The sequence below is a fragment of the Odocoileus virginianus genome, chromosome 10 (assembly GCF_023699985.2).
Source record: "Odocoileus virginianus isolate 20LAN1187 ecotype Illinois chromosome 10, Ovbor_1.2, whole genome shotgun sequence".
NCBI lineage: Eukaryota > Metazoa > Chordata > Mammalia > Artiodactyla > Cervidae > Odocoileus > Odocoileus virginianus.
In genome coordinates this window covers 1,379,903-1,404,186 of record NC_069683.1, presented here as the reverse complement: position 1 = coordinate 1,404,186, position 24,284 = coordinate 1,379,903, and the positions used below count along the sequence as shown (strand labels likewise).

Genomic DNA, 24,284 nt, shown 5'->3' with positions numbered 1-24,284 from the left:
GAACCTCCATATTGTTCTCCATAGTGGCTGTACACATTCTCACCAACAGTGTAGGAAGGTTCCATTCTCTCCACACCCTCTCCAGCATTTATTGTTCATAGACTTTTTGATGGCCATTCTGACTGGTGTGAGGTGGTATCTCATTGTAGTTTTGACTTGCATCTCTCTAATAATTAGTGATGTTGAGCATGTTTTCACATGCCTCTTGGCCATCTGTATGTAATCTACTTTTTAATTAAAGTGTGTACATTTTTTAGACAATGCTATTGCACACAATAGACTACAATATAGCATAAACATAACTTTGCATTGGAAGTCAGAAAATTCATATGATTTGCTTTATTGCAGTGGTCTATAAATAACCTACAGTATCTCCAAGGCATGCCTGTATAGTTTTCTGGGAAGGAAATTATGACTGCCTGAGTTAAATTCACATGCTCACACCTTGTCCAATCAGCTATAGCTAGATTGAGAGATATTTGTGTGAAGACCAAAGATGGCAACCAGGAGCTCAACCCTGGATAACCCTGGGCATTTAGAGTAGCGAGCACTTCTCAGAAAAGGTAAGAATAGGAGTGGAGGTACCCACCTCAAAAGGCATTTACTCAGTCTCATTTAGAGACCATGATGAAAGCATAAAATCTGAGCGGTAGCTCTTGGTTTTTGACAGGAAGTTATTAGCCACATAGCAAAGAGTAACATTAGTAGATTGCTCAAAGAAGCTTCCCTCAAGGAAAGTAGTAGAAAACCACAGGCTGCAATATTAAGTGTCTTATCTCAAAAATAATTAGTATTATTTTTTCTCTGTATTTCTCCACAGAAAAGGAGTCAATTTTTTCTCTATAGTTTCTAGACCATATCTTAATTAAAATGGCAAGAAGATATCCTTTAAGAATGGAGGCCAGAGCATTAGGGGTAAGGACTAAGTGCTACTTCGGTTAATAAATGATGTGTTGTATCTGCCTAATAGAAAAGGCAAGAGACATTGACCATATCTATAATGAACTTCCCTAAGGAAGGAAAGTTGATGACAGTATTATGGAGTGATGCCAATCAGGCTAGAGCTAATTGGGCACAAATTATAAATCCACAAGCCATTTTTGAATAGTTCAACATCATCACAACCTACCCAGGGTTCTAGAAAATATACTCTGAGATTGCTTATAAATCTCACCAGCCCTGAGAAGGTCCATTTCCTGCCTTTGTTTGTAAACAGTTTGAAACAAGTTTATAGATCATAGATGAGGTGGTCCAGCAATGGGCTCCAAACCAGAAGGGCCTATAGACAATGGGGCTCTATGACCTGTGGTTGCTTGATAACATTGTGATCTCACTATGTTCCCCATATAGTCCGATCAGGTAGGTCATATTCTGCATTGGTGTCTTCCCTCTCACCTGTCCTCAACCTTAGAATGCTTTAAGTTTTTTAAAAATGTTAACAAAAGGTTATGACCTTTTCTATAATCCACCAATATTTGTGGGGGCTTGAAGCACATTTTGATTGAAGGCAGCAAGAGTGAAGTTTGTGCTAGGAAAATTCACAACATATCAAGTCAACGACTACCTTCAGCTGGTTGGCAGCTACTTGACCCACCTCCAGAATGGAAATGTACCTTAATGCAGCAAAGTCTCACACAGGGCAGGGTGAGGGGGGAGATGTGTTTCTCTACCCCCATCCTGCATTACCATGGTGTTTTAGGTCTGGACTGTTTGTTCCTTATCTCCTTATCTGGCCAGGAAGGCAGTAATCACAATGTGGAGAAGCCATAAGCCTGTTGTGGCCACCCCCTGACCTACCAGTACAATCCATCATCTCAAGAAAGGATGAGGGTTAGGATCTTCTATTTAGTTTCTTCTACTAAACTCTCATGGGTCCTTCACTGAAATCAAAGTAAGTCAGTGGATTTATAGCCCCAAAAGGAGCTAAAATTGAAGAGTGAGTCATCAGTGGGCAACTCCATCTGATCCCAATCCAAATTGCCATCCTTCATGTGGGAGACATAGACACAAGTCACCAATAAATGCGTGATTATGTGTTATCTCAAGGTCAAGGTAATCTTTAAGGGAGACGAGTACTATTGCCACTTGACTTTCTGTGAGAGTTAATTGAATATGTCAGCTTACCTGGGCCACAGGGTGCCCAGATATTTGCCCTCATTGTTTTGGGTATGTCTGTGAAGATGTCTTTTGGATGAGATTAACAATTAAATCAGTGAACTTTGAGTAAGGCAGATTGCCCTCCATGTGTGGGTGAGCCTCATCTAATCAGCTGAAGGCCTGGCTAGAACAGAAGACTGATCTTTTCCATCTGCCTTCTTCCCTGCCTAACAAGGATTCTCTGGGCTCATGTGTGAGTGAGTCTCCACACAAGCTGGCAAACAAGTCCCAGCACATGAGCACACTTCACATGAGAGTTACAGAATGTCAGGGGTCATTAGAGAGCATCCCTTCTCTTGTTTGGTTTTGTTTTTTTTTTTTAACAAAGCCTAGGGCTCTGGTCCAGCCTGTAATTACAAAAGTCTGCACAGGGTATGGGAGTGGGGCAGAGCAAAGAGAAACCCAAGTCCAAGTCCCAGACAAGAGAGGACGAAAGAAAGGAGGCAAGGCCAAAAGGACCAAGTATGCATTGGAGGTGGCCTCAGAGAACCGACCGCAGAAAGGAGGCCAGTGTCAAGGCAGGGCCCGAGACATCCCCGGAGCCAGACATCTCCTTTCTGTTGTGTGTCTGCCTGAACCAAATAGGTCTCTGCTTTTCACTTAGCTAGAACCAACTAGATTTAAATTAATTACCTCCAAAGATTATTATAAAACAAAGACAAATACTCCCAGTTTCATTAAATACCCCCAATATGGCCCTTTTACCCACTTTGGTTCCTCCCTGACATGCTAAGTCTTTCACCACTGCTTCAGAAATACCAGGGTGAGGTGGCCATTTCCATGGCCTTTCAGTCACTCAGATTGTGTGCATCTGTGATGGGCTGGACTTGAGTAATGATGATGACTCTCTCTTCTCACAGGCTGTGCAAATAATTCTTACCCTGTTTCACTATGCACTGGGCGCTCTCTCTGCTTCCTTGTTTTTCGAAGAGGATATAAGAGACACTGGCGATGTCCCTGTATTACTTCCACTAGGGTACATAGTGTGGTCAGCGCCATTTGTGAGTAAACCATGGTGCTTTTTATTTCAATTCATCTTTCTTCTAACGTACCAAGTGAATTACTCATGAGATCAAGAAATGGACTAAAGACCCAGTATCAGACTCTAAACAGCAAATTTTACTGTGGAAACAGCCTTAACAAAGTGGAGAGTAGGATTTGGGCTGGGGTGGGGAGTGTATGCTTAGGGAAAGCATTTTTATGTTTGTTGTATGTTTGATAAATCCTTTAGGAGAATGGCATGTGCATGCATAAATGATATTGAAGGGTATGTTTGAAGAGTAATAAAGAGAGTGGCTGTTTGGAAAACTATGAGGCCCTTCTTTGGCAGAGTGAAAATCCAAAGGCCTGAGCTTAATGATTTTTGGAGATTTTTAGAGAGACTACACAAGGAAAGAGAAAAGAAGAAACATGGAATGGAGAAGAAACTAAAACAGGTTTCTAAAGTGGATGTTTTGAGTAAGGAAGGATATTGTAAAAACTCCATAAGCATAGTTGCCAAGGTACCTGCCAGAGACATGCACAATTAATTACAGGACACTGTATTCGGGGAAACCCAAGGCTGTGGTCTCCCACAGGTTAATTTAGGCTCATAGCTACAACCAATCCAGAAACAATAAAATCAAGGATTTTATTCATAAGTGATGTGGCATAGTAACACAACTAACATTCCTAGTGTATCAAAGCTGAAAGAAAGTGAAGTCGCTCAGTTGTGTCCGACTCTTTGCAACCCCATGGACTGTAGCCTACCAGGCTCCTCCCTCCATGGGATTCTCCAGGCAAGAATACTGGAGTGGGTTGCCATTTCCTTCTCCATCAAAGCTGACCCAAGGCCAAATTTCTCTTCAGAGGACAAAAGGTTTTATTAGCCTCTGAGCAATTCCCTCTGTACTCCTCAATGAAAAACAAAGCTGTGGGAGAGGAGATTTGAGTGTAACACAGTCCCTGTGCTTTGTGAAAAGGACTCTGAAACATGCTGCATGCATACTAAGGCTCTTCAGCCATGTCCAACTCTTTGCAACCCTTGTAGCCCACCAGTTTCCTCTGTCCATGGGATTCTCCAGACAAGAATACTGGAGTGGGTTGCATTCCCCTTCTCCAGGGGATCTTCCCAACCCAGGGATCAAACATGCACCTCTTATGCCTCCTACCATATGCAGGAGATAGGTAATCAGATATGCAGATGACACCACCCTTATGGCAGGAAGAGAAGAGGAACTAAAGAGCCTCTTGATGAAAGTGAAAGAGAAGCATGAAAAAGCTGGCTTAAAGCTGTTCAACATTCAAAAAACAAAGATCATGGCATCTGGTCCCATCACTTCATGGCAAAGAGATGGGGAAACAATGGAAACAGTGTCAGACTTTATTTTCTTGGGCTCCAAAATCACTGCAGATGGTGACTGTGGCCATGAAATTAAAAGACGCTTGCTCCTTGGAAGAAAAGCTATGACCAACCTAGATAGCATATAAAAAAGCAGAGACATTACTTTTCCGACGAAGGTCCCTCTAGTCAAAGCTATGGTTTTTCCAGTGGTCATGTATGGATGTGCGAGTTGGACTGTGAAGAAAGCTGAGTGCCGAAGAATTGATACTTTTGAACTGTGGTGTTGGAGAAGACTCTTGAGCATCCCTTGGACTGTAAGGAGATCCAACCAGTCCATCCTAAAGGAAATTAGTCCTGAATATTCATTGGAAGGACTGATGCTGAAGATGAAACTCCAATACTTTGGCCCACCTGATGCAAAGAACTGACTCATTGGAAAAGACCCTGATGCTGGGCAAGATTGAAGGCAGGAGGAAAAGGGTACGGCAGAGGGTGAGATGGTTGGATGGCATCACTGACTTGATGGACATGAGTTTAAGTAAACTCCGGGAGTTGGTGCTGGACAGGGAAGCCTGGCATGCTGCAGTCCATGGGGTTGCAAAGAGTCGGACACAACTGAGCGACTGAACTGAACTGATGCCTCCTGCATTGGCAGGCAGATTCTTTACCATTAGCACCACCAAGAAAGTCCCTGGAAACATGGTACTACAGCAGTTTTAACCCTGGGGGGGTCTGGTCACCAGTGCCTCAGATGAGAGATATTCCCTCAGAGACTTTCCTTTTAGGGTTGGTCCTCAAGTGTTGGGCATTTACCAGCACTAGAACTTTCTGGAAAGGGCCATATGTCATAAGGAGAAATGCTTTACACTGACAGAATACAGTGAAAGTGAATTGCCCAATACAAAGCATCCAGAAGGATTCCCAAGTCCATGATGTAGAAGAGAAGCTTACAGTAGAAATTAGTCACAGGCAGTAATTATTCAATTTTATATATGCTGAATATCAGGCATGTTCCAAAAAGTGCTTCAGGTCTGTTTTATATGATAGAAAAACCAACCCCATTAGAGAATGTTACTGAATCCCATTTAATGAATAAGGAAACCAAGATTTAGAAAGTGTAAGTAAATTTTACAGACTGACCCAGGAAAAGTGTCAGAGGGTTTTTTTTAATCAAGCTAAGGATGCTTCTGCTTTCATGACGGGGTCTCATTTTCCTGGACTGCAAGGTCCCCAGCCCCCTTCAAATAAGTCATCTTTTGTAACTGCTGTGAGCATATGCAGATCAGGTATAAGACAAACCATTTAAAAAAAAAAAATTCCTAATATGCTGGGAGCAACAAACAGTCCTTAGGACGGAATATGTGGAAGTCAGCCTCTAATTCTTCAGATCAAATGCTTTCTGAAACTACGTTTGGTTGATGAAATCGTTTTTTCTACAGTGTGATGGATGTGGGGCAATGTTCTTTCAAATAAATGGCAATCAAAACAAGTGAAGTACATCCTCCTTGTCCCTCACAGTCTTTGTGAAACCCCTAAGCCCCAACACCGGTACAAAGGTTTCATTAATGCCCAAAGACTTTAAAATGTCGTTTCTTCTCTGTGATGGAGAAAGGGTGAATCCATTTCTTAGAGTCTACCAGTGGTCACTGCAGAACTGAAATACATAGTTAAAACCGCCTTCTTCAGAGAATTCGCTGATGTGTTAGCTCTCAGAAACGCCACTGGCATTAGGAAGAGTGTTTGGGGTCCATCAGCAGGAATGGGTATTGACAGATCCATGTTTCTGCCCCAGTTCCTCATCTCAGGGTCCATGGCCATCAGCGCACAGAAGAAGCCCACACGATATAAGGTACGTTGAAATGTTTGGAGCAAAAAATAAAAAAATTTTTTAAAAAAGAAATGTTTGGAGCAATGCCAAAGATAAAAAGTTTTGTTCTTGGAACAAACTGAGAAGAAATTATTGCCCTTCAGCCAATTTTTCTAGGAGGAAAAAATACTTTTCCAAATGTTAGTATAGGAAAAAAAAAAAACAAAACACTTTTTATAAGGATGCCCTCCAGTGCATCTTTTTGTGTGCAGGGTGTATGGGTGTTGAGGAGGGTGCAGTGTAAGGAATTAGTTTTATAAGGTGTCAGATGACAGGGTTCTGATGGGAAAAATCAGCTCAAGCTATCTAGTGGGGTATGTTGTCATTGTTGTTTAGTTGCTAAGTTGTGTCTGATGTTTTATCATTGTTGTTTAGTTGCTAAGTTGTGTCTGATGTTTTTGCAACCCCATGGCCTGTAACCTCCAGATTTCTCTGTCCATGGGATTTCCCAGGCAAGAATACTGGAATGAGTTGCCATTTTCTTCTCCAGGGGATATTCCCGATCCAGGGATCAAACCTACATCTCCTGCACTGACAGGCAGATTCTTTACGACTGAGCCCCCAGGGATGCCCAGGAGGGAATATAAAACCAAACAGAATTCTGACCTAGGAGGCAAAGCAGTGGGAAGGGGAAAAGACAAAATGATGTTTGAAAAGAGAATTGCCTTCAGCAAACTCAAATCTAGAGACTAACATTGGAATATGAATCAATGACAAAGGATAGTCACTTTTCCCTGTAGACCCTCCTCCAGTGTGATTGGGATCACAGCTCTGGAGGTGGATTGTCCAAGTGGCTACATGAACTTGGGCAAATTACTCTGTGCTTCACTGTCATCATCTGAAAAAAAAGTGACACATAAAGTTACCTACCTCAAAAGATGGTTGTGAGGGTTAAAAGAGTAAATAAGCATGAAGCATGAGGCTTCCCAAGTGGTAATAGTGGTAAAGAACCTGCCTGCCAATGTAGGGGACACAGGCGATGCAGATTCAATCCCTGGGTCTGAAAGATCCCCTGGAGGAGGGCATGGCAACCCACTTCAGTCTTCTAGCCTGGAGAATTCCATGGAGAGGGAAGCCTGGAGGGCTACAGTCCACAGGGTTGCAAAGAGTCAGACACAACTGAGCAACTTGGCACAGCATGCACACAAGCATAAAGGACAGTTACACACAGCATGTACGTGTGACCCAGATGTGATCTGATGTTACTTTTGCCCCAAAGATACAAGTAGAGTTGGCCTCGAAGTCTGTGAATGCCCTTGTGATTTTTCAAATCCCTGAAACTTTGTTGGCTGGGGAAAAAAAATTGCAACATGAGAGTTGAAAGTTAAGCTTTGTGCTATGCTAAGTCACTTCAGTTATGTCCAACTCTTTGCTAGGTTCATGAAGGTTACAGATAGTCACAAGGAGCAGATGTCGCCATGAAGGATTTTAGTATTTTTCTAGATATGAGGAGATGCAAGAATTGGACTCATAAAATCTGAAAATATCTAAGTATCTGAAGACCTGTTTGGCTAGTTTTTCCCAGAGCATAGAGTGCCTCATTCCTGATATCCACCCTGAGCTCCTTTCAGGTGGATGTTGAAGGTTAAGGGTCAAACGAGCTTGTAATTTAATCCTTGTCAGAGGCAGACAGCAATTGCCCATTTTTAATCGGCAACTGACATCATCATAGTTCAGTTTCATATTTGCATAGACTGTTTCCATTTTTCTTCACCACATCCAAGGAAACAGGTGTAAATAAATTTGCAATGTGGGAGGCCTGGGTTTGATCCCTGGGTTGGGAAGATCCCCTGGAGAAGGGAACAGCTACCCACTCCAGTATTCTGGCCTGGAGAATCTGGCATGGACTTTATTCTAGGGGGTCACAAACAATCAGACACGACTGAGTGACTTTCACTTCACTTGACTGGTTTTCACAAAAATTCACCAAAAGTGTTTTTGTTTTCGGTTTTTCTTTCTACCAGAAGGATGGTGAGAGAGGATGACGGCTGTAACTTCCAAGTTCTAGCCACATTCTGGTTCCCCTTGTCATTCTTCCCCCAACCTCAAGAGGCAAAAGTAAACATTTCCTCTCATCTCATCCAGCGTAGTTCCACTTCCTTCTCTAGAAACACGCGATATCACTCTTCACAGGAACACAAAGACTCCTCTGCCCCAAGGATGCTAGTCCAGAGTTTTCCAAATCAGTGCGGCTCAATTCTTACAAAACGAAATCCACTATAATTACTTATCAAGTCAGGAAAATGCCTTGGAAAAATTACTCAAGTGGCAGCATGATGTTCTATTATTCTTGGGTTGATAGAATGCACCTCATGTACATTTAATGTTTCTAAATTCCATCAGTTCAGTTCAGTTGCTCAGTCGTGTCTGACTCTTTGCAACCCCATGGATTGCAGCATGCCAGGCCTCCCTGTGCATTGCCAATTCCCGGAGTTTACTCAGACTCATATCCATTGAGTCAGTGATACCATCCAACCATCTCATCCTCTGTTGTCCCCTTCTCCCCCTGCCTTCAATCTTGCCCAGCATCAGGGTGTTTTCTAAGGAGTCAGTTCTTCACGTCAGGTGGCCAAAGTACTGGAGTTTCAGCTTCAGCATCAGTCCTTCCAGTGAATATTCAGGACTGGTTTCTTTTAAGATGGACTGGTTGGATCTCCTTGCAGTCCAAGGGACTCTCAAGAGTCTTCTCCAGCACCACAGTTCAAAAGGATCAATTCTTTGGTGCTCAACTTTCTTTACAAATTCCAATAATTCAGTTCAAAAAAACATCTTGAGCATCAGGCATGTTCTGGTATGTAGGATGCCTCGGTGAACAGACAGACAAAGATTTCTTGCCCCTGCGGCACTTCTATTGTAATAGGAGGATAGAGCAATTAAACACAACAGGTAGGGCTTAGGAACATGTGAGAAGGTGAGGACCACCGTGGGGCGTAGGGGAAACACTGGCAGGGCTGCCCTGGGAGTCCGTGTGTCTCAGTGCTGCTGTTGTCTAGTTGCGCAATCGTGTCCAACTCTTTGCAACTCCATGGACTGCAGCATGCCAGGACTCCCTGGAGTCCCTCACCATCTCCCAAAGTTTACCCAAGTTTATATCCATTGCATCGGTGATACCATCCAGCCATCTCACCCTCTGACGCCCTCTTCTCCTTCCCTCAGTCTTTCCAGCATCAGGGGGAGCTTGTGTGCTTAAATAAGATGATCCAAATTCATCTCACTGAGAAGATGGCATTTGAGCAAAGCCTGAGGGAGAGATTTGTTCTGAACCCAGGAAGGCTCTTCCTAACTGTTTGTTTCCCCATTTCTCTAGCAAATTAACTTCCCTACAGTTAAAGCCTAGATCGCCTGTGCATCTTATCAATTCCTTCCAGTTGTCTTTCACCACAGCTTCTGTTGCAGGAAGAGGGACCCCTCCTAGGGCCTGAGAGTGGACTCTTGTCTAACATTCAGAAATGAATTGTCCAAGAATACACACGTGCTCACAAATGTTAGCAAGAGATGTTACTGGGAAGGGGCACCCAGGTGGAGAGCAGGAGAGTAAGGGAACCCAGCAGGACTGCTCTGCCACGTGGCTCACGGTCTTGCCTTTCATGGTAATGGGGTTAGTTTCCAGATGGTCTCTGGTCAGCCATTCTGACTCAGGGTCCTTTCTGGTGGTGCACACATCACTCACCCAAGATATTCCAACAAGGAGGATTCTGGGAGGTTGGTAGGACTTATGGACTGGTGTCTCCTCTCTCCTTTTGACCTTTCCCAGATCCTTCCGGTTGGTGGTGGCTTGTTAGTTCCACATTCCTTACCAGGACCTCCTGTTCCTCGGATAACTCATCCATGTGGCTGCTGCCTTGTCCAATCAGGGTGGGAGGTTTCAGTCAGTGTTTCCCTTAACACTCCAACTATTTCTGAGAATACCCCGAGGCCTGCGTTTCTCCATATTCTGTTGCAAATGAAGTCACCTCCCTTGGGGAGACTGAAGCCCTCTTTCTATAGCTTCCTTCTCCTGAGGACAAATTCTCTGAGCCAGGGCTCTGGTGCTAGAATGTTCTGGGTGTCAAGGACGAGGGGGTGCTTCTCTCTGAGTGACACCCATGTTAAGAGCTGAGGGCTTGGTGAAAGGTGGCAGCAGCCCCGGTCTCCTCTGTCTGCCTCTTATGATGTGGAGCCCTGACCTCATAAGCCAGGGCAGGGGTGATCAGGGCCCAGGACTCACTGATACCACATCCAAGGTATCCCCCTATCCCATGAGGGGGCTGGGCAGATGAAGAGAGCCCCCTTCTCTAGGTTGCACGCACTGGGACATGGCCTGGGCAACAGGTGGCTGGGCACATGATCGGATATGCTAGTTAGATGACCTGCCCCTCCAGGGACAGGCTAGACGAAAACTCTGACTAGGGGATGAGGGGAGGGACTTGGAGTGGTCTTGCCTTGCTGAGAGGGTCAAGAGGGTACAGACCCCGGTTCACATACCACAGACTCACAGTCTGTACTGAGTTTTAGTAGATTTTCTTGAATAAATGTTTCTTCATTTGCTGTATGCCCTGAGTACTGTTTCCAGAGATTTTTAAGTGATTGGGTTTATTTTTAGTAACATTCACAAATTTCAGTGGGGAGTTGGTCCTTGAAGTTCCTCAGACTCTCACACTAGAAACAGGATCCCTCAAAAGTAATGATGTTGTGTATTTAATTCAAATGTTCAATTAGGCTTTTTTGGAACATACATGTCTTTCTTTAGGTGATCCTGGTTCATAAGGATGGATCACTGTTCTCTTTCCCCCAACCTAGAGAAGGGGGCTCTCTTTATCTGCCCAGCCCCCACTCATGGGATGAGGGACCTCATAAATGGCAACAGGATAAGTGTGCAGAGACAGTAGTAGTGGGCACTTTCTGGAGCATGCCACAGCCTGGATCTTTACTAAGGAACAGTCCTTCTAGCTGATACTCCCAGCAGCTCTACATGGACATAAAATTTTAAAATCCTCAGCACAAAAACTAAATTCTTCATAATCCATCCCTCACCCACTTCTCTGGTCATATGTAACCCAACTCCCCTTCAGCGTTTCACGTTTCAGCCGCATCAAATGCCAGGAGTTTTCCGGAACACCTGCTTCCCATGTTTCTGAAACTGCGTATACACTGTTCTCTTTCCCATAATATACAGTCTCAACTTTGTCTGCCACTGTGAACTGAGTCTGGCTATCCAAGGAAAAATGAGAAATATTGAGAAGATGCCAGGCTTGTAGCATCTACCGGAGATGAAGGAGTAGACTTAGAAAATGAACAGGATCTGAGGAAGTCCCAGAGACCCAGAAGCAGAAAGCATGGTGGTGCGATAGAAGTGCTCCTCTTAGTGAAGCGGATCCGGCCACGCTGTTGCCACTGTTAGGTATCTAGCAGTCCAGTTCCCACTGCCCCCCTGCATAACATCACAGCTCTCTCTTTCAGGAATGAATCCTAGTCTTTTGCTCATCTTTAAGTTACTTGCTCAAGGTTTACAGCCCTTAAGAGGAGCGTTTCATTGACTGTGGTCTGACTCTGGCTCTAGAGATTGAAGACAGGAAGACCTCCCTCTGACTTCATAGAAGTTTGATAAGCATCTCTCATAAAGACTAGAACAATAAGAAGAGCCCTTACAGTAGGAAGGGGGTTGCTGATTGGACAACCAAAAATTAATGTTGCCACTATTATCCTTTCCTTTTGTTAACCAGCATCAAAGCACATCCTCCTTTCCATTATTAGTTTTTTTAAAATCCTCTTTAAAATGTAACTATCCTCACATATACAAAAATGCATGCGGCACCTTTGAAAAGGGACACAGCCTCTCTTCACAGCTCATATAAGGCCCTCCATGCTGTCTGGAAGGATGCTGGGCCTATAGAAAGGTTTTAAGTACTAAAGTGGCATTACTGAAGGAGGATGACTTGGCAGATGCTAGACTTAAGCTCATTATTTATTTAATTTTTATCACATGAAGTATTATTTCGCCTCCCCCATTTGATTATAAGATTCTTGAGTTGAAGTCTGAGTTTATCCTTAACACAATATTTAGCATGTTGTAGGCACTATATGGAGAAGGCAATGGCACCCCACTCAGTACTCTTGCCTGGAAAATCCCATGGACGGAGGAGCCTGGTAGGCTGCAGTCCATGGGGTCATGAAGTCGGACATGGCTGAGCGACTTCGCTTTCACTTTTCACTTTTATGAATTAGAGAAGGAAATGGCAACCCACTCCAGCGTTCTTGCCTGGAGAATCCCAGGGATGGGGTCGCACAGAGTCGGACACGACTGAAGTGACAGCAGCAGCAGCAGCAGCAGTAGTGGTAGGCACTGTATAATTATTTGTTGAATAAATAAATATTTCTTCTGAAAAAAAAATTTATCCTAATTTGGTACTAGACAAATTTAACTCAGAGTCCTGTTAGTAAGTGCAGTAAAATTCCAGAAAATCAGATTTTAAAATTTAGCTGGAATGTTCTCTAGCTGATGGCTAGACTGACTGCGTCGTCAGAATCTGCTTCTGCTGCTCCTGATCAGCGTTCTCACGTCTGTTACAGCTTACATCTACCATTGTCATGAGCATCTTTAGCGCCTGCTTTTCTGCATTCGGTTCAATTATATTATGTGTTGCGTGTTTCTCTTATGCTGCAGAAATGAAAGAGTATGTTTGGTCACAGGTAGGTACCAAATTTAAAAATAACTGGATCAAAATTTTAGATATAACTGAAAAAAACTATGATGAATGATATATGTTTGCAATGAGCAAGGTATGGAAAAGACAACCAAAGTTATCAAACATCTTTGGCAGAGAAATAGTAAAAAAAAAAAAAAAAAAAAAAAAAAAAAACCTGTATTTTCTCCAGATTTTTGTCATGGAAATATTTTTAAAATCAGTTTTACTTCAGTATTTGGAAACAGTAGAAACCTCAGAGAAAGAGGAACACCTGGGGCTACCAGGGCTGGAAGAGGCGGAAGAATCCTCCCCCTGGGGGGGCTCTGGAAGGAACAGTGTCAGACCAATACATTCCTTTTGGACTTTTACCTTCAGGCCTGTGAGAAAATACATTTCAGTTGTGTTAAGCCACTGAATTCTGATACTTCATTACAGCAGCCCTAAGAAGCCAGCATGGGAGCCCAGTAAGCAGCCACCCACTCTTCTCTCATGATCTGAACCAAAGGAGCAAAGAAGAATCAAGCAGATACAGTTGAAACTATCAGCTTTATTGTTAATTATCATAGTTGAGCACCAAAGAATTGATGCTTTCGAACTGTGGTGCTGGAGAAGACTCTTGAGAGTCTCTTGGACTGCAAGCAGATTCAACCAGTCCATCCTAAAAGAAACCAGTCCTGAATATTCACTGGAAGGACTGATGCTGAAGCTGAAACTCCAGTACTTTGGCCACCTGACGTGAAGAACTGACTCCTTAGAAAAGACCCTGATGCTGGGCAAGATTGAAGGCAGGGGGAGAAGGGGACAACAGAGGATGAGATGGTTAGGTGGCATCACTGACTCTAGAGACATGAATTTGAGCACACTCTGGGAGATTGTGGAGGAAATGGGAGCCTGGTGTACTGCAGTCCATGGGGTTGCAAAGAGTTGGACACAACTTAGTGACTGAACAATACCAATACCACCATCACCACCATAGTTGGAGAAGTTTTAAATCTTTGGCCAAAATTAACCTGCTAATGTACTGATACCTCCCTTTATGAATTAAAGTCATCCTGCTAGTTACAGATAGACCATCGCAAACTCCCAGAGTTTACTCAAACTCATGCCCATTGAGTCAGTGATGCCATCCAGCCATCTCATCCTCTGTCGTCCCCTTCTCCTCCTGCCCCCAATCCCTCCCAGCATCATGGTCTTTTCCAGTGAGTCAACTTCACATGAGGTGCCCAAAGTATTGGAATTTCAGCTTCAGCATCAGTCCTTACAATGAACACCCAGGACTTACCTCCTTTAGGATAGAGTGGTTGGATCTCCTTGCAGTCCAAGGGACCCTCAAGACTCTTCTCCAACACCACAGTTCAAAAGCATCAATTTTTCAGCGCTCAGCTTTCTTCACAGTCCAACTCTCACATCCATACACGACCACTGGAAAAACCATAGCCTTGACCAGATGGACCTTTGTTGGCAAAGTAATGTCTCTGCTTTTTAATATGCTATCTAGGTTGGTCATAACTTTCCTTCCAAGGAGTAAGCATCTTTTAATTTCATGGCTGCAGTCACCATCTGCAGTGATTTTGGAGCCCTCCCTACACTGGCCCTAAACAACTTCCAGATGTTGACAGGAAGAACTTGTAGCTGTAAGCACAGATCATTCTGGAAGGAGCTGGCTTCCTTCTCTCAAAAATCAACAATTAGATAAATCCCTGCTTCTCACATAGGGAATTGTAAGTGAAGAGCATCAAAAAGCACCAGAAGCCATTTTTGACCTATTTCTAAGAAAGAGAAAACTCTTACTTGGGAGTGTGGTAGAAATGTGGAAGTAGAGGAGAACGATTCCACCTGACACGTGTCACAATGCTCACGATACATGAGTGAGAAGGAAACAGAACATGCAAACTACACATGCACCAGGGGAAAGCATAAAACACAGGTCACTAGTCACTCTCATCAAATGAGAGACTACAAAGAGAAGAAGATGGGCACCAGTATAGCGTATGGTCCCATAGGTCATCTCTCTACTACTAAGGCGACTTTTCACGTGTAAAATAGAAATAAAAGCATCCAACTTGTAGGATTGTTCTTAAATGAGAGTGCTTAACATAATGTGTGACACATATATAAGTACTCAGTAAAATTTGAAACATTTTATTGTTATGAAAAATACCCCCCAAATCATCATAGGTGTGTGAGACTGTTAGGATGAATGATTTTTACCCTATTATCTGAATGTTGTTCCTGTATAGTTTTTAAATGGTTAATTAACAGGAGGAATATTTCTCTTCTTTTTAATTCAGTTAGCTGGTGGTATGCTTTTACAGTATTTACTCTTCAGCAGTGTCACAGAACTGATTGTTGTAAGCATAATCGTGTCCTGGATTGTGCGAGCATTGCATCATCCAGCATCCAAAGAAGAAAGTAAGTAGCTTTGTTTCTGGCTGACAGATCAAGATAAAACAGCTTCTGCTAAAACTCCCTCTCTGAGGGACCAAGGAACTAGCTAGACTCAAGGAACAGAAGTGTTGCTGCTAAACTGAGGTCAGTGGCAGCAGAAAATATGCTAAAATGTCATTTGCTTGGTACTGTGAAAAACTGAAGCTGAACAACTTGTCTTGGGAAAAGTTGTGGGAGAATTCTGTTTTTTAGAACTGGCATCTCCCAGGAGATTCATAGAGCAAGCGTAGACTGCAGAGGTTTCACAGGTCATACCAAATATAGGAACACTGACTGCTGGAGACTCAGAGGTTCAGAGTTAGTTATGAAATGCTGACTTCTAAAATTTGGGATCTTCAAATGCCTTCCCAGATGGCTCAGCAGGTAAAGAATCTGTCTGCAATGCAGGAGATGCAGTTTCATTCAATCCCCAGGTCGGAGAAGATCCCCTGGAGAAGGATATGGCAACCCACTTCAGTATTTTTGCCTGGAAAATTCCATGGACAGAGGAGCCTGGTGGGCTACAGTCCATGGGGTCGCAAAGAGTCAGACATGACTGAGCACACAGAAGCACAAATGCCTTGAGAAAATGAAGATTTTCAAGGCCACTCCAGAGAATACTTCTGGAATAAAAGAATAAGGATCTCTAAAATCTGCTCTTCCATAAAATACATGAGAACATTGGCAAAAAGTTGTCAAAATCAACTTTTTCAGAAATCTGGAAATTAGTTTAAAAACTTGAAATAATCCAAGAAGCACTTATTCAAGAAAAATGGCTGCATCTTGGCAAGAACAGTGAGGTCCATGGTGTTTTAACTTGTCACATTCCCATCCTCCTTGCCCCATCTCCATAGCAGCCTTTAAATTAAACAACCTGGCAACCACAGAACTTGCGAAAAACACCAGCCTAACAACTATAAGAACAGGGGTGGTATTAGAGTTCTCCAGAGAAAAGCCCTATTCCTAGAGAATTTTTATTAACTTGTCTGGCAGCTCCCTGGAAACCTCCACTGGCAAGTCCCGTATTAATCTGACCTCACTCAAAGCTTAGTCACTGTGAACAGCTTTCTCCCTGGAGTGTTTGAACAGACAGTGGCACTTAGCATCATGTCTGCCTAAATCAAGGAAGACAGTTGGGGAATACAAAAGGCTGATCAAAGTGAAAGTGAAAGTAAAGTTGCTCAGTTGTGTCCGACTCTTTGTGACCCCATGGACCTTAGTCTACCAGGATCCTCCATCCATGGGGTATTTGAACAGACAGTGGCACTTAGCATCATGTCTGCGTAAATCAAGGATGACAGTTGGGGAATACAAAAGGCTGATCAAAGAACTTAAAAAAAAAACACCAACTGCACAGGACAATGTCCACGGTTCCCCTTGTGGCTCAGATGGTAATGAATCTACCTGCAGTGCAGGAGACCCAGGTTCCATCCTTTGGCCGGGAAGATCCCCTGGAGAAGGGAATGGCTGCTCACTCCAGTATTCTTACCTGGAGAATCCCATGGACTGAATAGAGGAGCCTGGCAGGCTACTGTCCGTGGAATCACAGAGAGTCGGACATGATTGAGCAACTGACATGTACATACACACACACACACACACGATACCCATAAGGGACTTTAAAACTATGACAGTAATTTGGAAATAACAAAGGCCAAGTGCATAAGCAGGGTTGTATGCACGCCAAACGAAAACCTGAGAATGCCCTAATCTGCCACCTCTGGTTGACCTAAGGCTGTCTGCAAGCAAGGAGTGATGGCTACAGCAGAGTTGCCAACTGTGTCCCAGAGCTTTAAAGACTTACCCCCAACACACACACACACATGCATGCACACGCGTGCACACACACGCATGCATGCACACACACACACATGCACACACACATACACGCACACACACTCGCGCGCGCGCACACACACACACACATGCATGCATGCACACACGCATGCACACACATGCACACACACATACACACACACACACACACAGCTTCTCGGCAAAGACTGAAAATTTTATTTGTTGAAGGCAGTTAAGGAAGTGAAGACCAGTGCAACAAAAACAATAATAAAGAAATAAGAGTTAAAAAAACACAGAATGAGATACTATCTCACACCCATTAGAAGGGCTAATATATTTTTTAAGCAGAAAATAATTGTTGGTCAGGATGTGAAAAAATTGAAACCCTTGTATGCTGTTATTGAGAATGTGAAATGGTACAACCTTTATGGAAAACAATATGGTGAGTACTCAAAAAATAAAAATAGAATTATCATATGAAATAGCAATTTCACTTCTGGATATATACCAAGAAAAATTGAAAGTGGGGTCTCAAAGAGATGTCTGTGTACTCATGTTCAATGGCAGCATTATTTACAATAGCCAAAAAATAGCAATCCAAGTTTCCATGGACAGATAAATGCATAAGCCAAATGTAGCATATCCATACAATGGACTATTACTCAGACTTAGAAGGGAAGGGAATTCTGACATATGCTACAACTCGAATAAACCTTGGTGATGTTACACTAAGTGAAATAAGCCAATCACAAAAACACAAATATTGTATCATTCCATTTATATGAGATACTTAGAATAATTGAAATTATAAGGCAGAAAGTGAAAGGATAGTTGCTAGAGACTGGAGAACAGGTCATGTGAAGTTACTGTTTAATGTGTATAGAGTTTCAGTTTTACAAAATGAAAAAAACTGTGGAGATAAGATAGTGGTGATGATTGAACAATATAATATACATATTTAAAACCACTTTCAAAACAATTTAAATCAATTTTAAATTGATTAAGATGTTAAATATTACATATACTTTAGCACAATTTTTTAATTAAAAAAACAATATATTTATAGTAAACTGCATTAATAGAATAAAAGATAGAAACAATCACTAAAGATTGATAGAAGGAAATATTAATAGATTGTAATGGCTGATAATCTTATCTCCTTACCTCTAAATTCCTTCAAAATAAAAATCAATCATTAATCCCTCCAAAAAAATGCACACTAATAAGGCAATCTAAAACTCTGCCTGGATCCAGAAGAATAGATATCTGTGGGATTCCTATATGATAATGTGGGCTTCCAGGGTGGCTCAGTGGTAAAGTATCCACCTGCAATGCAAGAGACACAAGAGATGTAGGTTCGATCCCTGGGTTGGGAAGATGCCTGGAGGAGGGCATGGAAACCACTTCAGTATTCTTGCCTGGAGAATCCCATGGACAGAGGAGACTGGCGGGCTAAGTCCATTAGGCCACAAATAGCCAGACACAACTGAGCACACACACATGCATAGGATAAGTGTGTTGAGGATATAATTGGAAAATGAAGGCAGAGAAGCAAATTGGGATCAATTTCTAATACAGCTAAACCAGCTTACAAAAGAGTTTGGAATTTAGTCTGTAAGTAACAGCATGCTATTTAAGGGTTTTACACAGCAGTGTTTCTTTATCAAGCTTTATGGTTAAATCATTATTTCCATGAGAGTATTTTCTGCAGCACATTACAGATCTCCCAACTCAAAATGCTTAATTAATCAGAAAACATGTCTTATGATGGCGAGTTCCCAAGTAAGGGTCTCCTGAATCAACTGATTCAATAGCTCAGTGATGGTATCAGCAACCCAGGTTCTTTCTGTCTTCCTCTGCAATCTTCAGCTTAATTTTAAAGTTGTAAGATGCATACTTCCTGGTTCACATCCAGCAGAAGAAAATGGTTTCTCTTTCTCAGAAGCCAAAGGGAAGCCTTTCTTTACCCTACACTGGCCCAGTTGCCTTAGTCCAGCCCCTCTCTGAACTGAATAATGGCAAAGGGCATGGAATTGCCATGTTGAATTTAGATAAAGGCGTTCAGTTCAGTTCAGTTCAGTCACTCAGTCGTGTCCAGCTCTTTGCGATCCCATGAATCGCAGCACGCCAGGCCACCCTGTCCATCACAAACTCCCAGAGTTTACTTAAACTCATGTCCATCGAGTCGGTGATGCCATCCAGCCATCTCATCCTCTGTCTTCCCCTTCTCCTCCTGCCCCCAATCCCTCCCAGCATCAGGGTCTTTTCCAATGACTCAGCTCTTTGCATCAGGAGGCCACAGTATTGGAGTTTCAGCTTCAGTATCAGTCCTTACAATGAACACCCAGGACTTATCTCCTTTAGGATGGACTGGTTGGATCTCCTTGCAGTCCAAGGGACTCTCAAGACTCTTCTCCAACACCGCAGTTCAAAAGCATCAATTTTTCAGCGCTCAGCTTTCTTCACAGTCCAACTCTCACATCCATACCTGACCACTGGAAAAACCATAGCCTTGACTAGACGGACCTCTGTTGGCAAAGTAATGTCTCTGCTTTTTAATATGCTATCTAGGTTAGTCATAACTTTCCTTCCAAGGAGTAAGCATCTTTTAATTTCATGGCTGCAGTTACCATCTGCAGTGATTTTGGAGCCCCCAAAAATAAAGTCTGACACTGTTTCCACTGTTTCCCCATCTATTTCCCATGAAGTGATGGGACCAGATGCCATGATCTTAGTTTTCTGAATGTTGAGCTTTAAGCCAACCTTTTCACTCTCCTCTTTCACTTTGATCAAGAGGCTTTTTAGTTCCTCTTTACTTTCTGCCATGAGGGTGGTGTCATCTGCATATCTGAGGTTACTGATATTTCTCCCGGCAATCTTGATTCCAGCTTGTGCTTCTTCCAGCCCAGCGTTTCTCATGATGGACTCTACATATAAGTTAAATAAGCAGGGTGACAATATACAGCCTTGACGTACTCCTTTTCCTATTTGAAACCAGTCTGTTGTTCCATGTCCAGTTTGTTGCTTCCTGACCTGCATACAGGTTTCTCAAGATAAAGGTGTAGGAGTGTGATTTTGAACAAGTCACTCACCTGAAGAATAGAGACAGAATTGAAGAACAAGCCTAGAGACAAGGACACTTAGATGATTGCTTCAACAGAGGCCATGTTAGAGCCAAATGATGAATCCCTAAATTTGAACTATAGAGAATTACAGAGGATAAACTTGAAAGGTATTTGGGAATTTTATCAACGTTTCATATGTTAGTTAGGTTCACACTCAGTGTTTTTCAATGGCTAAAATCAGTAGATACAAGAGTGGCAGATTAGCTACATAAACTGCCTATGCTTTATTTCTAATTCCAATGCTCAGTAACTGTTGAGCTTAACTTTAAATGCTGATCTGTATTTCACTTGAATATAAAACTGCTCAAAATGTTCATTATTTTCAGTTTTTTGTGTCTGTGCTAATGTAACAGTATTCTGCTACAAACTTTTTTTTTTGCTACAAACTTAAAATGCAAAAAGACCAACCAAAGTTTTACTGGGGATGGGAATGACACTGTTAGTATCAGAATGCCTTCTGCAACTGTAGTGACTCCGCCAAATCCTGTAATCTGAGCCAGATTGCTGTCCATTCCAGAAGGATATTTCTCTTTCTGACCCAGAACATGAAGTAGAGGATCCAGAAGGAATCTTGAGACCCATAAGTGTCCAGCTGAAGGTGAAAGTTGTTTTGTAAAGAGTCATATTTAGTTTAACATGGTCATTTGTAATCCATTGAAACCACCAGTTTCTGATGGGCCATGGGTCTGATGTGTCTTTGACCGTGCCCCAGAACAGAGTAGATACTGTTCTCTTCGTACAGTTTCAGCTGATCACATAGGTTTACATGTTTGTTATTGCTATTGTTTTATCTTGTTTTGACTCAGTAGCTAAGGATAAGGTTATTATATTACAGTATAATAACGAGGAATCTGCTCACTCTACTCAACCCAGGTTACACACTGTCTGAATACTCTGTGTCTTCGTAATTTCCAAAGAACCAGTGTGACTCCAGTCAAGAAAAGATTAATTGTAAATTAGTGAAGAACTCCATAATTTTTTTTTCAAGAGATCTCATGGAAAATGCATTCTAATGAAGTCTTTTCCAGTACTCGTTTTTCCTACCTCTTCAATAAAGGATGCAATTTGAGCAGAAGCTGACTGTTCGTTTCATAAAAGCCAATCTGAGTTGACATGGGAACATGAAGTCAGTCTGGGGAATATAGGAAAGTAATGCTGAATGCCCACTTTATCACACACTGGAGGAGTTGGCCTGAGGGAAGGGGCTCCATCTGAAAGAAGGAGGCTCTAACTTTGGGAGCAGGCAAGATATCGATGTAGCAATAGCAAGGCACCGTTTCTATTCCTCACCCCTGGGGGCTCAGGCGGTAAAGAATCTGCCTGCAGTGCAGGAGACATGGGTTCAATCCCTGGGTCGGGAAGATCCCCTGGAGATGGGAGAGGCAACCCACTCCAGTAGTCTTGCCTGGAGAATTCCATGGATAGAGGAGCCTGGCAGGTTACAGTCCATGGGGTCACAAAGAGTTGGACATGACTGAGCAAGTAACGCACTTACCAAACAGAAATAACAGTCCGTGGACCACAGAGCAGATACAAGGATTAATGACAATACATCACCAAAAAAGGATTTACAACAGCGCCTAGTTTATGGTAATCCCTCAGTAAATTATTAGTCATCATTTATTAGCTCTTATTATAACTGCAGTATGATGATGTTAGAGCTATGTGGAGTTCTTCCCATTTTCTAAGAATTGGTGATGAGAGTCCACATCTGAAAGCAGAAGATGTACTCAATATCCTAAGCCCAAAAGATCAATTGAGAACTTGCTAACAGGTGCTACTATGGGCAGAATTGCATCTCTCATAAAAGTGACGAAGAAGAGAGTGAAAGTGATAGTCGCTCAGTCGTGTCCGACTCTTTGTGACCCCATGGACTGCAGCCCACCAGGCTCCTCTGTCTGTGGAATTCTCCAGGTAAGAATACTATAGTGGGTAGCCATTCCCTTCTCCAGCAGATCCTGGCCTAGGAATTGAACCCGGGTCTCCTGCATTTCAGGCAGATTCTTTACCATCTGATTCACCAGGGAAGTGAAGTGTATGTTAGTCACTCTCTGTGTCCAACTCTCTGTGACCCCATGGACTGGGGCTCACCAGGCTCTTCTGTCCATGGGATTCTGCAGGCAAGAATGCTGGAGTGGACTGCCATTTCCTTCTCCAGGAGATCCACTAGGGAAGCCTCCAGAAAAGCTATGGTAGAGTCCTAATCCCCAGCACCTCATCACGGGACCTTATTTGAAAATAGGGTCTTTATGGAAGTAATCAAGTTCAAATGAGGTCATTAGGATGGGCCCTTGATAAAATATGACTGGTGTCCTTATAAAGAGGGGAAATTTGAACACTGAGATAGACATACACACGAAGGTTATGTGAAGACACACAGGGAAGACATCATATGAAGACAAAGGTTGGAGTGAAGTATCTATGAGCTATGAAACAGCAATACCAAAGATGACCAGAAAACCAGCAGAAGTAAGAAAGAAGTCAGGCAGGGCCCTTCTTGCATAGGTTTCAAAGGGACATGAACCTGATTCACAGACCTAACACTCCAGGTGCCTAGGCAATACTGCTCTTCACAGCGTCGGACTTCACTTCCATCACCAGTCACGTCCACAACTGGGTGTTGTTTTTGCTTTGGCTCTCTCTCTCCATTCTTTCTGGAGTTATTTCTCCACTGATCTCCAGTAGCATATTGGGTACCTACTACCTATGAAGTTCATCTTTCAGTGTCCTATCTTTTTGCCTTTTCATACTGTTCATGGGGTTCTCAAGGCAAGAATACGGAAGTGGTTTGCCATTCCCTTCTCCAGTGGATCACATTTTGTCAGAATTCTCCACCATGTCTTGTCCGTCTTGGGTGGCCTTACATGGCATGGCTCATAGTTTCACTGACTTAGACAAGGGTGTGGTCCATGGGATCAGATGGGTTAGTTTTCTGTGATTGTGGTTTTCACTCTCTCTGCCCTCTGATGGAGAAGATTAACAGGCTCATGGAAGCTTCCTGATGGGGGAGACTGACTGAGGGGGAAACTGGGTCTTGTTCTGATGGGCGGGGCCATGCTCAGCAAATCTTAAATCCAATTTTCTGTTGATGGCTGGGGCTGTTTCCCTCCCTGTTATTTACCTGGGGCCAAACTATGGTGGAGGTAATGAGGATAATGGCAACCTCCTTCAAAAGGTTCCACACATGCACTGCTACACTCAGCGTCCCCAACCCTGCAGCAGGCCACCGCCGACCCACACCTCCACTGGAGACTCCTGGACACTCGCGGGCAAGTCTGGGTCAGTCTCTTGTGGGGTCACTGCTCCTTTCTCCTGGTTTCTAGTCACACAAGGTTTTGTTCATGCCCTCCAAGAGTCTGTTTCCCCAGTCCTGTGGAAGTTCTGTGATCAAATCCCACTGGCCTCCAAAGTCAAATTCCCTGGGGGTTCTCAGCCCCTCTGCCAGATCCCATGTCAGGAAATCTTTTGTGGGCCCTAGAACTTTCTTAACAATGTGAGAACTTCTTTGCTAGAATCGTTCTGCAGCCTGTGGGCCATCTGCTCAGGGGCTATGTGGTGGGTGGGACGAACGGCCACCTCCTCCAAGAGGGCTTATGTTACAGGCTGTGGGACACATGTGATTAAGAAGACCCAGGTGTGAGATTAAAGGAAAAGAAAAGGAAGGAAAGTATTGCCTAGTTTATTCCCTCAATGTCCCTGAGATGGGATGCTAGCCAATCCCCGGGACCAGAGAAGGTCTGACTCCCAAGGCCGAACTGGGTTGGGGTGGACACGCCTGGTAGGGTGCCCTGCATTGAGACCCCCTCTTAAACCTGAGCTGTCTCGTTTGCCTGTGCACCCCGACGGTGACACGACCATCTGGCCTCAAGGACCAGGGTCAAGTCACCAAGTATCCAGATCCTCTAGGGTGGTCCCCAACTGAA

General features: G+C 43.2%; 1 protein-coding gene across 2 annotated transcripts in view; it reads left to right on the top strand.

Annotated features, from left to right (window-relative positions):
* Window positions 1-21,436, top strand: part of LOC110122943 (membrane-spanning 4-domains subfamily A member 12-like) — a 28,160-nt gene extending 6,724 nt beyond the window's left edge. The window contains exons 2-8 of one of the 2 annotated variants that reach the window (XM_070472897.1): window positions 349-563; window positions 821-915; window positions 3,018-3,158; window positions 6,273-6,329; window positions 12,897-13,016; window positions 15,304-15,424; window positions 21,235-21,436. In XM_070472897.1, coding sequence (XP_070328998.1) covers window positions 871-915; window positions 3,018-3,158; window positions 6,273-6,329; window positions 12,897-13,016; window positions 15,304-15,424; window positions 21,235-21,269 — 519 coding nt within the window. In that variant the 5' untranslated portion in view covers window positions 349-563; window positions 821-870 and the 3' untranslated portion in view covers window positions 21,270-21,436. The remainder of the gene's footprint in view (window positions 1-348; window positions 564-820; window positions 916-3,017; window positions 3,159-6,272; window positions 6,330-12,896; window positions 13,017-15,303; window positions 15,425-21,234) is intronic. The other variant, XM_070472896.1, reaches the window with a different exon arrangement.
* Window positions 21,437-24,284: the final 2,848 nt, after the last annotated feature.